The 14,474-nt window shown below is 44.3% G+C and overlaps 1 protein-coding gene across 1 annotated transcript; it reads left to right on the top strand.

Annotated features, from left to right (window-relative positions):
• The first annotated feature begins 251 nt into the window (after positions 1-251).
• PIGC (phosphatidylinositol glycan anchor biosynthesis class C) lies at positions 252-2,917 on the top strand. The gene is made up of 2 exons (XM_082677515.1): positions 252-370; positions 1,515-2,917. Exon 2 carries the CDS (start codon positions 1,733-1,735, stop codon positions 2,624-2,626), a length of 894 nt encoding a protein of 297 aa, XP_082533641.1. The 5' UTR covers positions 252-370; positions 1,515-1,732; the 3' UTR covers positions 2,627-2,917.
• Positions 2,918-14,474: the final 11,557 nt, after the last annotated feature.

The following is a 14,474-nucleotide window of genomic DNA, read 5'->3' as shown; positions in this document are numbered from 1 at the left end:
GGATGCATGGGAAGTCCCCAGCTGAGGGCCTGAGTTCAGAATAGGAGCTCCATCAAAGTAGCCGTTATAATCTCTCTTCTCTCAGCCCAGCCTCTCTCCCTTGCCCTTCGGACGCTACGTCCCAGTCTCCCCGTTGAGCATCCGCTTTCCGGGCTCACAGCGTTCTTTCCGGGACAGAAGCCGGAAGTTCCTCTGAGCGGCCAGGAGGGAGCAGCAGCGGCCGCGAAGGCCGAGGAAGGGCGCTCTAACCCCGGAGGTTGTGGCAGCCCCGGAAATGCTCGGCCGCCGACCCGACCCCGGCGCCCCGGATGGGGAAGGAGGCGGGCGGCCGCTCTCCCGCTGCCGCGCACCCCTAAGCACTCGCGGGCAGGTGGGTTCCGAGTGGGAGTCAGTGTGTCCGGGCCTCCTCCGCCATCCCCCGCAGGCCCGAGGCCGGGTGAGGGGCGGCGGCGGGCGGGGGAGACCCGGGAGGTCCCCGCGGGGACGCCCTACCCTGCCCCACCCCCGCCCCCTCCCCCGCCCTGCGGGCGGGCGTTGCCCTTTTCGGCGCCTCTGGCCCTCCAGCCCCCGTGGCGGCCGTGAGATCCCCGGGCTGGGTTCCCTGCTGCAGTGAGGGGGGCTCTCAGGGTGTCTGGCTTGTGATGCAAAACCTATCGTGCTCTCTATGGAAGAAATTAGGTCGGGCAATAAGAATTTTCCTCGCAGACTTGCTGGATGAACTTGGTATTTCTGACTCATAGTTTTCCCATTGTGAAAAGGGTATCATTATCTTTGATCCTCCCGAGTTTCGGCGTTAATAAGTAGGATGATAGCTCTTTAAAGGATGTTAAGCTCAGTTAACGGATTAAGAATCTTGAGTCCTTGGTTTTGGTTAAATAAACCATAAAGCTCATATCTTTCTGTATTGTGAGGTTTACTTTTGTCTTTAGACCGGTAACTTTTTTGTTTTTATTTTAAGTAACAGATGCCTTTGAGAGCCCAATAAAAGCTTGGGACCTAATCCTAGAAATTTGCATAAATTACAACTACAAGTATGCATTGACAGGGTTTTTGAACGGTCTGAAGCCCATCTATAGACCTCAAGGATATGTGAACTCCTGAGTTAAGAACTGGTTTAGAGGCACAGGCTTTGGGGCAGAATTTTCATTGAAATCTGGATCCACTATTTACCACTGTTAACTTGGGCTAAAGTTACCTAAGCACTTTGAGTCTCAGCTTTTTTACTAGTTACAGTGAGGTTGATACTAATTTGCAAGGTTGTGGAGATTAACTGAAAGAAGCTACGTAACACTCTTAGCACATAGTGAGCACTCCATAAGTGATAGCTGACAAGGGATTATAATGTAAAATCTGAAATGAAATTTTAATATCCATAATTATAAGATGGCCACCGTGTGTATTCTGTTCAGACTGCTAATCAACTTCTAATAAAGCAATAAGTTGGTTTGATTTTAACTCAGTCCTACCCTTGACCTGTCACAACTTTCATAGATTCATAGTCTCTCTTTTTCTAGGAACTTAGCTGTATTGTCCTGCCTCAGAGAACAAACTCATCTACTGTAGGTCTAGCCTGGGTTGCTGCCTTTGAAAGCAAGGGAAAGTCGGTACAATATCACCCACAGCTCAGCATGGAATTTCCAGAGAGGTTTTATTTCAAAACTTTATAAAGATCGAGAACCACATGGACTTCTGCAAGGGAGATTGAACTGGCCTGAGTTTGAGCGGAAGGATAATGTGTGCCCAGCCTGTAACTAACACCAAAGAGGCCAGATGGCAGAAGGTCTTGTATGAGCGACAGCCTTTTCCTGATAACTACGTGGATCAGAGTTTCCTGGAAGAGCTCCGGAAGAACATCTATGCCCGGAAATACCAATATTGGGCTGTGGTATTTGAGTCCAGTGTGGTGATACAGCAGCTGTGCAGTGTCTGTGTTTTTGTGGTTATCTGGTGGTATATGGATGAGGGTCTTCTGGCTCCCCATTGGCTTTTTGGGACCGGCCTGGCTTCTTCACTGATTGGCTATGTTTTGTTTGATCTCATTGATGGAGGTGAAGGACGGAAGAAGAGTGGGCGGACCCGGTGGGCTGACTTGAAGAGTGCCCTAGTCTTCATAACTTTCACATATGGCTTTTCGCCGGTGCTAAAGACTCTGACAGAGTCCGTCAGCACTGACACCATCTATGCCATGTCAGTCTTCATGCTGTTAGGCCACCTCATCTTCTTTGACTATGGTGCCAATGGTGCCATTGTATCCAGCACACTGTCCTTGAACATGGCCATCTTTGCTTCTGTCTGCCTTGCCTCACGCCTGCCCCGGTCCTTACATGCCTTCGTCATGGTGACATTTGCCATCCAGATTTTTGCCCTATGGCCCATGTTACAGAAGAAACTGAAGGCATGTACTCCCCACAGCTATGTGGGAGTCACACTGCTTTTTGCATTTTCAGCCTTGGGAGGCCTGCTGTCCATTAGTGCTGTGGGAGCCATACTCTTTGCCCTTCTGCTGGTTTCCATCTCATGTCTCTGCCCTTTCTACCTCATTCGCCTGCAGCTTTTTAAAGAAAACATTCATGGGCCTTGGGATGAGGCTGAAATCAAAGAAGACTTGTCGAGGTTCCTCAGCTGAGTTAGGGACCTCCATTCCGTTACTGAGACAAGCTGATAGACCAGCCTTCCAACTAGTAGGAGATTTGAAGGCAGAGTTCCATTCTGGAAGTGGCATAATGATGTGGGTGGGAGATCAGAAATCAAAAGAAAAAAATTACCCATAGGCTTGGGCAGTGAAGGTGCTTCTCCTTTCTGTTACTTTGTCAATGAAAAAGCTTCCCGGGGCCCTCTTGAATTATTGCCTCTCATTATTATTCTCTGTAACAAATGAAATGATGTGGTTTCTATTTATTAAAAAAGTAACACATCCATCAAATTGTCTTATGATTTTTCTGTGAGCAGAAGGCAGATAGAAGGGACATGAAGAGAGAATAAGAGAATGTGTGTGCATATAAAGTCACTTTTACCTTTTTCAGTGAACTAAATGCAGGCTCTGTTATTTATCTACAGCTCAAATCCTAGAACCCTGGATGCTGTGTCCAGTTTTGTGGCCTGAGATCACAGAATTGGTCACTTAACCTTGACTCACAGTTTCCACTTAGTTCTTAATGAAGCATGGATGCAACTAGCTACAAGGGGCGTATGATGTGTCATAATACACTAGCAAAATGTTGGGGGACTTCAAAGAGGCTGGAGGTCAAATTAGCTGGAGTAATGAGGAAATACTTATTAGAGGAGATGGCACTTGAGCTTAGTCTTAGAGGTCAGGTGGGATTCAAGCAAGCAAAAGATGGTTTGGGGGCCAAGGTGGCAGAGACCTTTAGGAGCCAGGTCAACAATACGAGCAGCTGAAGCTGGCATGCTTTGTGGGACTAATGGCAGCTAGAACTATGGGGAGAGCGTGCCCAGTCCAAAGAGGGTAACCACTACTCTGCATGCCTTGACTGACCAGAATTGGCTTATAAGTATTATTTAGTCCACATCAGAAATGGGGCCAGGGCTTAGTGGGTGAATATAGTAAAGAGTTGTATAAAATAGCTTTTGCTTTTTAATGTTTTAATACACTTTCCTTATTTGAATGGATTTCCAATGATCAACTTTAGGGAACTCACATAGCAACTGCATCCACGTTGGTGAGCAGAGAGTTGCCCACATTTGAATCCCTTTCAAAAATACTTCTTCAGTGGGATGAATGAATGTGCCTGTGCTGTCATGTTCAGCTCTTCCACACAATAGTATTTGGAATTACCCGAGGCCTGATCCTCTGCAGTCTGATGGTTGTAGAAGTTCCCCGTGGAGGTGGCAGGGGATGGGGTGTTATGGGCTGGATGTGAGGGTGCAGGGTGGGGCAGAAGATGCAGTTCAAAGAGAAAAGAGGTGACTGTGGGGAGAAGAATATTCCAACCGGAGTGAACAGTGTGTATGTCCAGGGGCACAGGGCCTGACTCATCCTGGCAGGAGAGGGGAGCGCAGAATGGACGGGCTGCAGTGAGAGGCTGAGGTCTGAGCGTGGTGAATACCTTGAATTCCTGGATCCTGGAGTCAATGGCAAATTAAGGAGCTTTTGAAAAGGGATATAGGGCTCCCACCAAACACACTTTGTGTGTGTGTGTTTATAAAATTCTGGTAGCAGGATTCAGGCTGAACTACAGAGGCTGAGCATGGGAAGCTCTTGTGGTAAGAGTGAAAAATGAGGGTCTAGACTAAGGGGGGTGACTGCGCCAAGGAGGTGTCGATTCTGATTAGAGAGATTTTCAGAACTTGGTAAATTCATGTTGGACAATGGGAGGGAAAGAGAACTGGCGGGGTGGGGGGAGGCTTCTGCCTTGAGTGGATTCTTTCTAGTAACTATACCATGAGAAAACAGATGTGAGAACAGGTTTGGAAGTAAAGTAGATAAGAAAATAAGAATGAAGCATGTTAAGTTCAAGGTACCTGAGATGGTACACCCAAGCTAAGGTGTTCCATGTGTAGTACCTGAAGGACATTGGTTCAGAATTCTGGGCATTATCTAGAAGGTTACTGAGAATAGAATCCAGTGCTTTTGTGTTTGGAATTCTTTGTACAGAATTGGTTGCCTCACAACCAGGCTATAGTGGAATTAGATCACAGAAGGATAACTGCAATAACCAAAATGGTAGGAATCAGAGGGAAAGGAAGCTGGCCTATGAAAATGGATTAGAGAATAGAACACCACAGCCTGGAAGGAAGCCTTGAAAGAGATATAGTCATTTCTATAAAACTATAAGGGTGAAAGTGGATGTTATTTGCCTACCAAATCATGACTTATAGGAGGAGACACCCTTTGAAATTTGAACAGAGCAAATTTAAGACAAATGAAAAAATAATTTTATACACTGTCTACATGTAAGTCTAAGAAGTTTCACAAGCCAGGGATATAAATGGGTTCCAAAAAGTTTTGGGAAAAAACGTACATAAAAAAGCCATAACTGTCTTGTAAGAAAGTGTTAAGGGACTTCCCTTGTGGTCCAGTGGTTAAGAATCCGCCTTCCAATGCAGGGGTTGTGGGTTCGATCCCTGGTCTTGGAGCTAAGATCTCACGTGCTGCAGGGCAACTAGGCCTGCGTGCTTTAGAGTCCACGTGCCACAACTAGAGAGAAGCCTACGTGCCACAACTAAGACCCAGCACAACCAAACAAACAAATAAATAAATGTTAAGAAATCCCAAGCCTTTAGGTGTTGCTACCTGAAGGATGATGAGGCTCACTTATGGCATGCTTCTCTGGGTTGCTGCTGGCATAGGGATGCACGCCTACTTAACAATTGGTATGACCTAATGTGACAGTTCTTGGGAAAGTTACCTATCACTTAACTATAGTAATCCAGTCAGTCTTTTAAATTTAAACCACACTGAAAGGGTACAAATAGGATATTAATGATCTAAATTTCCAGAGAGTATTACGGTGTGTGTTTGTGGGCAGGTCGGGGAGGGCAGGGAAGGGGAGACGGTTAGGGTAGCTTTGGAATTAAAACCCCAACTTGTCAAATACTTGCCTGTATAAGAAGATGTACCCCTTCCTCCCAGCTCTGTTTCTTGTCACCCTAAGTTATAAGGAAGGCTGGAGGGTGGTGGTGGCAATTGAGAGCAAGGAGGGAGGAATGGGAAGGCAGTGTTACCCATCTTTCCAAAAATGGTACCAGGGATTGTAGTTGAGATGGAAGGATGAAGGACAGGTAGAGCCACAAGGCAGCACGTGTGCTTGATATTTTGGCGTGATGCATGACTGGCATGCGGCTAGAATGCGTCGCAGGGATCTGAGTGTCACCACACCACAGTGGTTCTGTGTGGCAGTCAAATCGGTGTCAGTGTTATGCCTGTATGCTGTGTCGGTACTATAAACTTTTGAGTGTGCTTTTGGCCAGCTGGCTTAAATTATGGATGTAAGAATCACACTGAGCATGTTCAAGGAAGCATATGGAGCCATCGTTTACATCTTTAAGCCAAAGGCTCAAGGTCCAGAAAAACAAAAACAAGCCAGCAGAGGGCATCAGTCACACAATTTTACGATATTTCAAACCCTTCGAATGCGGGAAAACAGGACTGGACACAGTGCCATCTTGTGGAAGTTATTGATGTTCCCTTTTACAATGAAATTCAATGTGTCTTGAATTGCTCCTAGGGCTAAAGGCTAACTGGTAGGCAGTCGCTTTTAATGCTTTAGAAAGCCCCTCATCATCCCCTTTATCCCTTATTCTCTTCCTCCAACATCTATTTATTAAAAAATGTATTGTCCACCTAGGACCACCTCTACTCACTTCTACCATTTGCATTTTATGATGTTTAGCCTCAGAAATTTATTCATTCAACAAATACTTACTGAACATTAACTACATGACAGATACTGTTTGCCCTGCGTGCTTGAGATACACCTACGAGTAAAAGGGACAAACTCCCTTGACCTAATGGAGCTTACATTCTAGCAGGAGGAGAGAGACAATAAACATAAGCAGAAGGTAACAAATGCTATTGAAAAAAGAAGAAAAAAGTAGCAATGGTATTCAGTAAGGGGGTCAGGGTAGGTCTTATGGAAAAGGTAACATTTAACCAAAGATTGGAAGGAGGTGAGGGAATTATTCAGATTCTCAGGGGAAGGGAGTTCCAGGCCGAGGGAAGAGCTGCTGCAAAGGCCCTGGCAGAAGACTGCATGGCATGTTTGGGGAATAGCCAGGAGTGGCCAAGGTGGGGTGATAAAGGAGAGCAGAAGAGGAGGCCAGAGAGGGAAAGTGGGAGGACGGGTCACCTACACATTGTAGGCGATTAAAAGGACTCTGGCTTTTACTCTGAGATGGGAAACACTGGAGGGTCTTGGAGAAAAAGAGGGACATGATCTGACATAAATTTTAACAGGCTCATTCTGGTTGCTGTCGGGAAAAGTAGAGCAGAAATAAGCATTAGGAGGCTCTGATATTAATCCAAGCAGGGGATGACAGTGCCTCAGAGCAGAGTGATAGCGGAGAAGTGGTGAAAAATAGTTACATTCTAGATATAACTTGAAAGTAGAGTCAAGGTCTTCCTGTCATATTAGATGTAGGGTATGGATGCAAGAGAAGAATCGTAAGTGACTCTTACGGTTTTTGGCCTGAACAAATTGAAAGATGGAGATGCCATCAATTGAGATGGGGGCCAAGGGGATATGGATAAAGATTTTGTGGAGGAGGATTGGGAATTCAGTTTGGGGCATGTAGGGTATGAAATGTAGACATCCAAACTGAAATGTTGAGTAGGGAGTTGGAGATATGAGTTTGGGTTTTAGGAGCAATGTATGGGATTGAGATATAAATTTAAGACTTGTTGGTATATAAATGGCATTGAATGCTATGTGACTGGATGACATCACCAAGGAAGTTTATATATACAGAGGACTAAGAAATCCAAAGTAAAAGGTTGGAGAGAAGAATAAGCAAAAAGATTTGGAAAGCACAACCACTGAGACAGGAGGAAAATCAAGAGTTTAGAGTCCTGGAAACCGAGTGCAGATGACTCAAGGAAGAAGGGGTGATCAACTGTAATCAGATCAAAATCTGAAAAATCAAGAAAGCAACCCAATACTGCAATAGTAGTATGTGATCCTCTACTTAGCCTGACAGCTGAAGTTCAGTCAAAACTGATGGCTTGGGTTTCCCTGGTGGCGCAGTGGTTGAGAGTCCGCCTGCCGATGCAGCGGACACGGGTTCGTGCCCTGGTCTGGGAAGATCCCACGTGCCGCGGAGCGGCTGGGCCCATGAGCCATGGCCGCTGAGCCTGCGCGTCCGGAGCCTGTGCTCTGCAACGGGAGAGGCCACAACCGTGAGAGGCCCGCGTACTGCAAAAAAAAAAAAAAAAGAAAAGAAAAGAAAGCAAGGACTGAGCATTGACCATCGGATTTAGCAAGGAGGAGGTGATTGGTGTCCCTTAAAAGAACATTTTTTTTGTGGAGTTGTGGGAATAAAAACTATATGAAGTGGATTTAAGAGAGAATAAGAGAAGAGAAATTGGAGCAGCAAGTACAGGCAACTCTCTGGAAGTTTTACGTCAAAGGGGAAACAGGAAATAGGACAGAAACTGAAAGGGGAGGTGAGGGCAAGAAATCTTTTTATTTTTAAGATAGGAGAAATGACAGCATGTTTGTATACTGATGGAAATGAAACAGTAGAAAGTAATATTTGATGTGAGAAAGGGAAGAATTAATTGCTGGGGCAATATTCTTGGGCAGGTGAGAGGTGATGGGATCTATTGCACAAGTGGAGGGACTGGCTTTAGGATGGGAAGGGATAGTTGATCTATGGTAACATAGTGGGAAGGCAGAGAATATAGATACGGATGCTGGTAAGTGGGTAGATGGTTAGTGGATAAATGAGGTGATGGGAATCTTTGGAAATTCTTTTCTGATTGCTTCAATTTTCTCAGGGAAGTAGGAGGCAAAGAATCAGCTGAGATGTGAGAGTAAGGGGGAAGTGATGACGTGAGGAGGTATGAAACAGTTCAGGACATTGGGAGAGTGAATGAAGTAGGGATGCCTAGTATAATTGCCCAGCAGTAGTAAGGGCTCTCTTGAGAATGGTAGTCATGAATTTAAAGTGAAGCTTGGTTGTGTGTGGGTTGTGTGTGCATTTTCCTAACCATGTACAGCTACATGAGTGCAAACTAGAGTAGACGGAGAATTGAATTTACCCAGGGTGGTGATTAATCAGATTGAGAGAAGGGCAAGGGAGAACGGTAGCTATGCATGGGCCTGATTATAATGGTTGACCGTGGAATTTAAGTTAGGTGAGAAGGAGAGTGAACCTCAAGAAGGGTGAAGGACAGGGAGGTGAGGGACAGAGCAAAGGTCAATGGATTGGAGGTTCAAGGGGTTTGAAAGGAAGTAAATGTCAGAGAATAGATAAAGACAAGGTTATGACTTTGGGAGTGAGCAGCTGAGGTAGGGTGGAGGGCAACGTCACTGGAGGAGTGAAGTCCAAGGAAATGAGAAGTGAGATGGGGGGCGGTGTTGGAAGGAATACCTACACTTAGGTAGAAATCCCCAAGAATTAAGACAAGAGTGGTACTGGAAAGAATGACGGGGAAACAGGAGCTAAAATCATCAAGAAATAAGAGAGAATGAACTGGAGATTGGTAGATAAGTGCAACAATGAGGGGTATGTGCTATAATCTGGTGCATGAGGTTCAAAGCTGAAGGTTTTATGGAGGAGGAAGGATGAATGGTCTGAAAGCAAAAATGAGAAACAAGGATACCTACCCCACGTGAGGCTCAGCAGTACAAGGGCTGTGGGAGACAAGCACTCCCTTTGGAGAAGGCTGCCGGAAAGCAGTACGCTTAGAGCTGTCCTGTTAGAGAAAGAAGGTGACGGACACATCCAGAGGACAGGTTGAAGATCTAGGGGAAGTTTACTGATCATGGGCAGCGAATTATAGAGGGTACAGGGTAAAGGTTTCAGAAGTTGGAGAGGTGGGGAGAAGAGCATGGAATAGATATGTACTCCAATCTCCATACAGGACAGCGACCCAGCAGTCTAGGGCTTTTTGGCAGACTGACCTAGGCTGGGATAAAGAGCTATGTAAGTCCCGGCGGGTTCAAGGCAGATGATGAGAATATGAGTGTTGGTGGGTAGGGCTGGGGAGATTTCTGGGGGCCTCCTTTTTACCTCAGAGGAGGTGTGGTCTTAGTGTGCAGGCATCCTCATGTCATCACGAACATGTTCTTTATTGTTCCCTAATGGAATTCATGTGCTGATTCTCTGAGTAATGGACATATTGACAAGAGCCTTGTGGGGCTAATGACTAATTTCCCGAGAACCATGCCAACTTCCAACAGTGGGGCAGGGCCATTTGTAGTGTTCTAGAAAGTTGGATTCTGGGGAAAGTGATCAGAGCTGAAGTGAGAGCCAGGGTTTGACCAAGGTCCTGGGAACCATCAGGCCTGAGGAGGGACGCTCCTCTGACCACTGAGAGGGCTCTGGCGAGCTCAGCTGCAGGCAAGAGGCAGAGTAGAAACAGCTGAAGTTCTGTAGGAGTGAGCTAGCTTAGACCATGCCACTGCTTTTGGTGTCTTTCTTCTTTTACAACTCACAGGTTGGCAATTAATGTTGGCTCGTTTACCTTGGGAACAGTGGCAATCACCAGCCAAATCAAAACACCATTTTCTTCCCAGATCTATTACTGTGATTAACAGGAGGACTCCCCAGCGATAAGGTAGTTCTGTTTCCCAACAGCCCAACATTTGCTCGACACCTGGGGCCTGGCAACTCCACGGTACTGGTGCCTCCTCGCACCGTCAGGTGCCACAGGGCTAAGAGTGCCAGAGGAAGGGGCTTAGAAAGGCAAATGGCCTTTTCTGTCACCGTCCAGTGCCAACTGGCACCTGGGTTTCAAATGACACCCAGGATCAGCCTGAGTGAGGTCTTGTGCCCTAAACAGACTAGCTCTCCAATCTCTTGACCATACTTTTGCTGGGGTGTTGGAGCACATTGATTTTACCAGTGCTGAGGTCGAGGGATACTGTCCCCTCGGGCCCGAGAGAGCTGGCTTGAGGAGTTGCTTCTGCTTTCCCAAGCTCCGCTGGCACACGGCTCACGCTCCAGGACGGCCCCGTGGCCTTGTGCGGGGCCCAAGGAACATTTGGACTCTGGTCGGTGAGAACACCGTGGGCCTCCCACTCTTTCTAAATTGCAGAATAAACAGATCTTTAGGCCCCAGGCAGCTATTGCGTATGAGGCTGAGAGTATTTTTGTCTTTAAAAGAGAAAAAAGCAGCAGGCAGAGGTAAGTATCTCCTTGGCTCTAACTGAAACACAGCCACAGAGAGGAGGGCTGGGGGAAGAAAAGCTAGCCCTTAATAATCCAAAAGACTAAAAAACAAAAACAAAAACAAAGAATCTGAAAGGCTAGTTTTTCCACTGTGTTATATGGAGCTTCAAAAATATCCTCTGTTAGTCTGTTAGCAGCTGTTTTGAGATGGAGGACCCACTTCAGTGACTTCTCTGTTACTGTCTTGAGGATCCTTAAGTCTCTTTGGCTCCTGGGGGCCACAGGCTAAGGCTTTCTTTATTCTCTGCCCGCTCATGGCTCGTGTTCAAGAGGATCACTGAAGACGTGAACTGCAGTGAGAATCAAAACCTGATATAAAGTATTGTAAAATGTGATTAGATTAAGAACACTTCGAGAGTAGCAGTTTATAGTCTTGACTCATCCAACAACCTGCCATCCGATCTTAAATGTTGACAGTATTGCAATTCGATAGAAACTTGTAGTATTAAACAAACAAACAAAAATAGGTATATATGATGGTAGTGGAGGCAGCTGGTATGTCTCTTTAAATGGGGGACATACAGTGGTGTGGTAGCATAAGCTCCATTTGATTTACTCAGATATAGACTCTGTAGTATTATAAAGGGTATAGAAGTTTTTTTTCTTTTTTGGCAATCTTTTCTTTCTGTGGATGAGGTTCATGTCTTTAAGATGGACTTACAGCTGTGAAGACTGTGAATCTCATGGAACTGGACTAAAGATTGCAACATCCATTTTCTGAGTTTTTTTTAAAGAATCATACTTAGTGCTGAGTTATAAAACAGACATTGGCAAGTACAGTCTTTTTCAAACTCTGGGATAAAGAGTACTGAAGGGTACAGGATCTGAACCCACCGAAGGTATCCATGTTTGTGCATGAACAGCTGAGGTTATTTCCTTATCTACTCTTGGATTTCAACTTCTAGGATGTTTGTTGAAACACCCTTCACTGTATATGTGGCTCCCAAGGCTTACAGACATTTATTTAACAGTGGAACTCCCCAAGGAAAGCATGGGTCGTTTCGTTTATTTTTTCCTACCTTTAGTTCTCTTTTCTCCATCTCCTAGGTGTCCTGGGTGTTTCTAGCTGGAGACTCGGGGATTCTCATTCCCCTCACTGCATCCAGTGGGAGACTGCTACAGGGTGTCTTCTAAATCAAAAACCTTTTTGTTAGAAGCCAAAGCAAAGTTAACAGACTACTTCACTTTCAATAGCACTATGTCTTTCTCAACCAACACTTATGTGATTCAGAGTCTTATACTATTCCATTAGAAATGAAAAGTTTGGTTTCTGATTGGCTGAAATGAGCTCTATTGTTCCCTTCTTTGTCAGAGGTCAAAATCACCACATTCTGGAATGTTAGCAGGCTTTGGGTCAAGCAGATAATCTGGTTCTAGGACTCAAATAACTGCTTCAGCATGGAAGTCAGTAACAGTTCTCCCTGGAAAAAAGGACCCAAATTTTCTCCTGTCATAGCTTATATTGGAATTGCTTATTTAGGTATTTTGTCAGCTACTTTTATCCTGTTTCTTCTCTAGTGTTCCCAGTAACTAGGACATTCTTATGAATTCAAGAAATGTTTGATGAATAAATAAAGGGATGAGAATACTTAAGGAATATTATGTTTACTAAAGATATAATGGTTTGTTTCTCCCAAAGATCCTGAGTCAGTACAGTTCAACTATACTTCTTCAGTTCTCTATCCAATATTGAGGGTGGAGGTGGGAGAGCTGAGGAAGGGGATGTTATGAAACACAGAAACACTATGAGCGGTAAATATGAACAAACCTCAGCATAGTTTAATTTTACTCCAGGCTGCTTCCTCCCCCCTCCCATTCGAAGAGGAGGCACCCTTTCTTCTCGCCTATCGAATGTGAGGAAGGGGCCATACCTAGTTGTTGAGGAGACCGAGTAAGATCGCCAGGGAATCATTTCATTCTGCCATGACTCGAGCCTTACGTTCTCATGGTCATCAGGTCAGTCTAAGGTTTAAACATCTAAATGGTGTAACACTGCGCATAAAAATAAGTTCAAGGTTAAGACAAAGTGGAAAAGTACCAAACACTTAAAAAAGATAATTGGCAAAAACCTTCCTGTTGACAACCTCTGTTTTGTGTTTGCGGAGATGGTGTGATATAATCCAGGAAAACCGGGTCTGTTGGGATGAGCATGCTGTCAGATGAGAAAGCTACCCGATAAGAATACTGATTAAAAGGAATTAAACGCCTGGACTGAAGGTGAAGGGAAGGGCAACAAACTGCGTGCTGTGTGATATTTTGCATCAATTCAGCCGCCTCCAGGTAAACTTGAGCTTCTGTTGATCCCCAGCTTTGGCGCCTTTGAATTTCCTTAGTCACGAGCGCTTCTAACTCTCAGTCACTGAACTTGAGATGCAAGTACACACCAACGTTACATGCCATATGAAAGTTTTCACCTGAGAAATAAACCGCTTTTCCATTTTGGGGAGGAGAACATAGTCCTTAAAAAAGATTTTTACAGCCCAGAGAAAGGGTATTGGTAGTGAGGGTCCCCCATTGTTGAACTGAGGTTCCTGCCTACATCTCCGGCGCTGCCTCTCTTTGCCAGGGCTTGTCTAAGTCAGCCAGGAAGTGAGTGGACCACCAAGTCCTGATCAACAGTACTTTACTTTCCTGTCCTATAGTTTTTTTCTTCATATGCTAAAGTGAGGCACATTCAGAAGTGATCTCATCCAAGATGAGATCCTTTAAAATTTTAATTTAGACCAAGTAAATCTTCAAAAAGAAAACTCTGAATTAAATCTCAAACCTTTAGGGAGCCTTCAGATCACATATTTGGCAGGATGGACTACACTACCTTAATAATAAACATTTTATTTGGATAAATCTTTGGGATTTGTTTTTAACGATAGCTTAGAATTTCACTGTTGGAATTACCATTCGAGGATTAAAGTAGAAAAAAAGTTGTCTTTTCCCGAACACTCATAAAGATTCTATTCTTCCAGTATTTTACTGACATCATTAAGAATCTTCCCAAGGTGGCAACATTTCCTTGTCTTGTACTTTTATTCAGATGATGTGTTTTTCCCCCTGAATTTGCCAAAGTATGAGATTGATGTGTTTCAGACCAACAATTTCTCCCATAATCATACATATTTTATCTCCTAGAAAAATAATGAAAATAGAAAAAAGCTCTTAGTGCAATCATAATTATTAATGGGATTCCTGGGGGCAGAGTGAAATTATTCAGTCCTCTGTGTCTTTTCTAGACACCCAGGATTTTTACTTGTTTCACTCTTCTGTTGGACAGACATTTCAACTGAAGATAGATTATTTTTCTCCACCAAATGGCATTCCAAATCACAATGCTTTAAGAACTTAAAATCAATCATTTTCAATTTAAGCACCTTAAAAGGTCAAATTATGTATTTTTCACCTTACGTGGTTTTAGTTGAAACAAACTCCTATTTTAACTCGGATCTTCTTTAGAAAAAGAAACAGAACACATTTCATTTTTTATATAGAATAAACTTTGTTTTTATTATAGACATGGATCAAAAATAAAAGTTTTTATGTACATATGACATATAGTGCAAATGAAAGGCTTTTAAATACTAAGTATAGACATATTGTCGAAAACAAAAGGAGATGAATGATGGGGG

This window comes from Grampus griseus (assembly GCF_964374135.1).
Source record: "Grampus griseus genome assembly, chromosome: 1".
NCBI lineage: Eukaryota > Metazoa > Chordata > Mammalia > Artiodactyla > Delphinidae > Grampus > Grampus griseus.
Note: the sequence above shows the minus strand (reverse complement) of the source record. Positions and strands in the feature narration are given on the sequence as shown.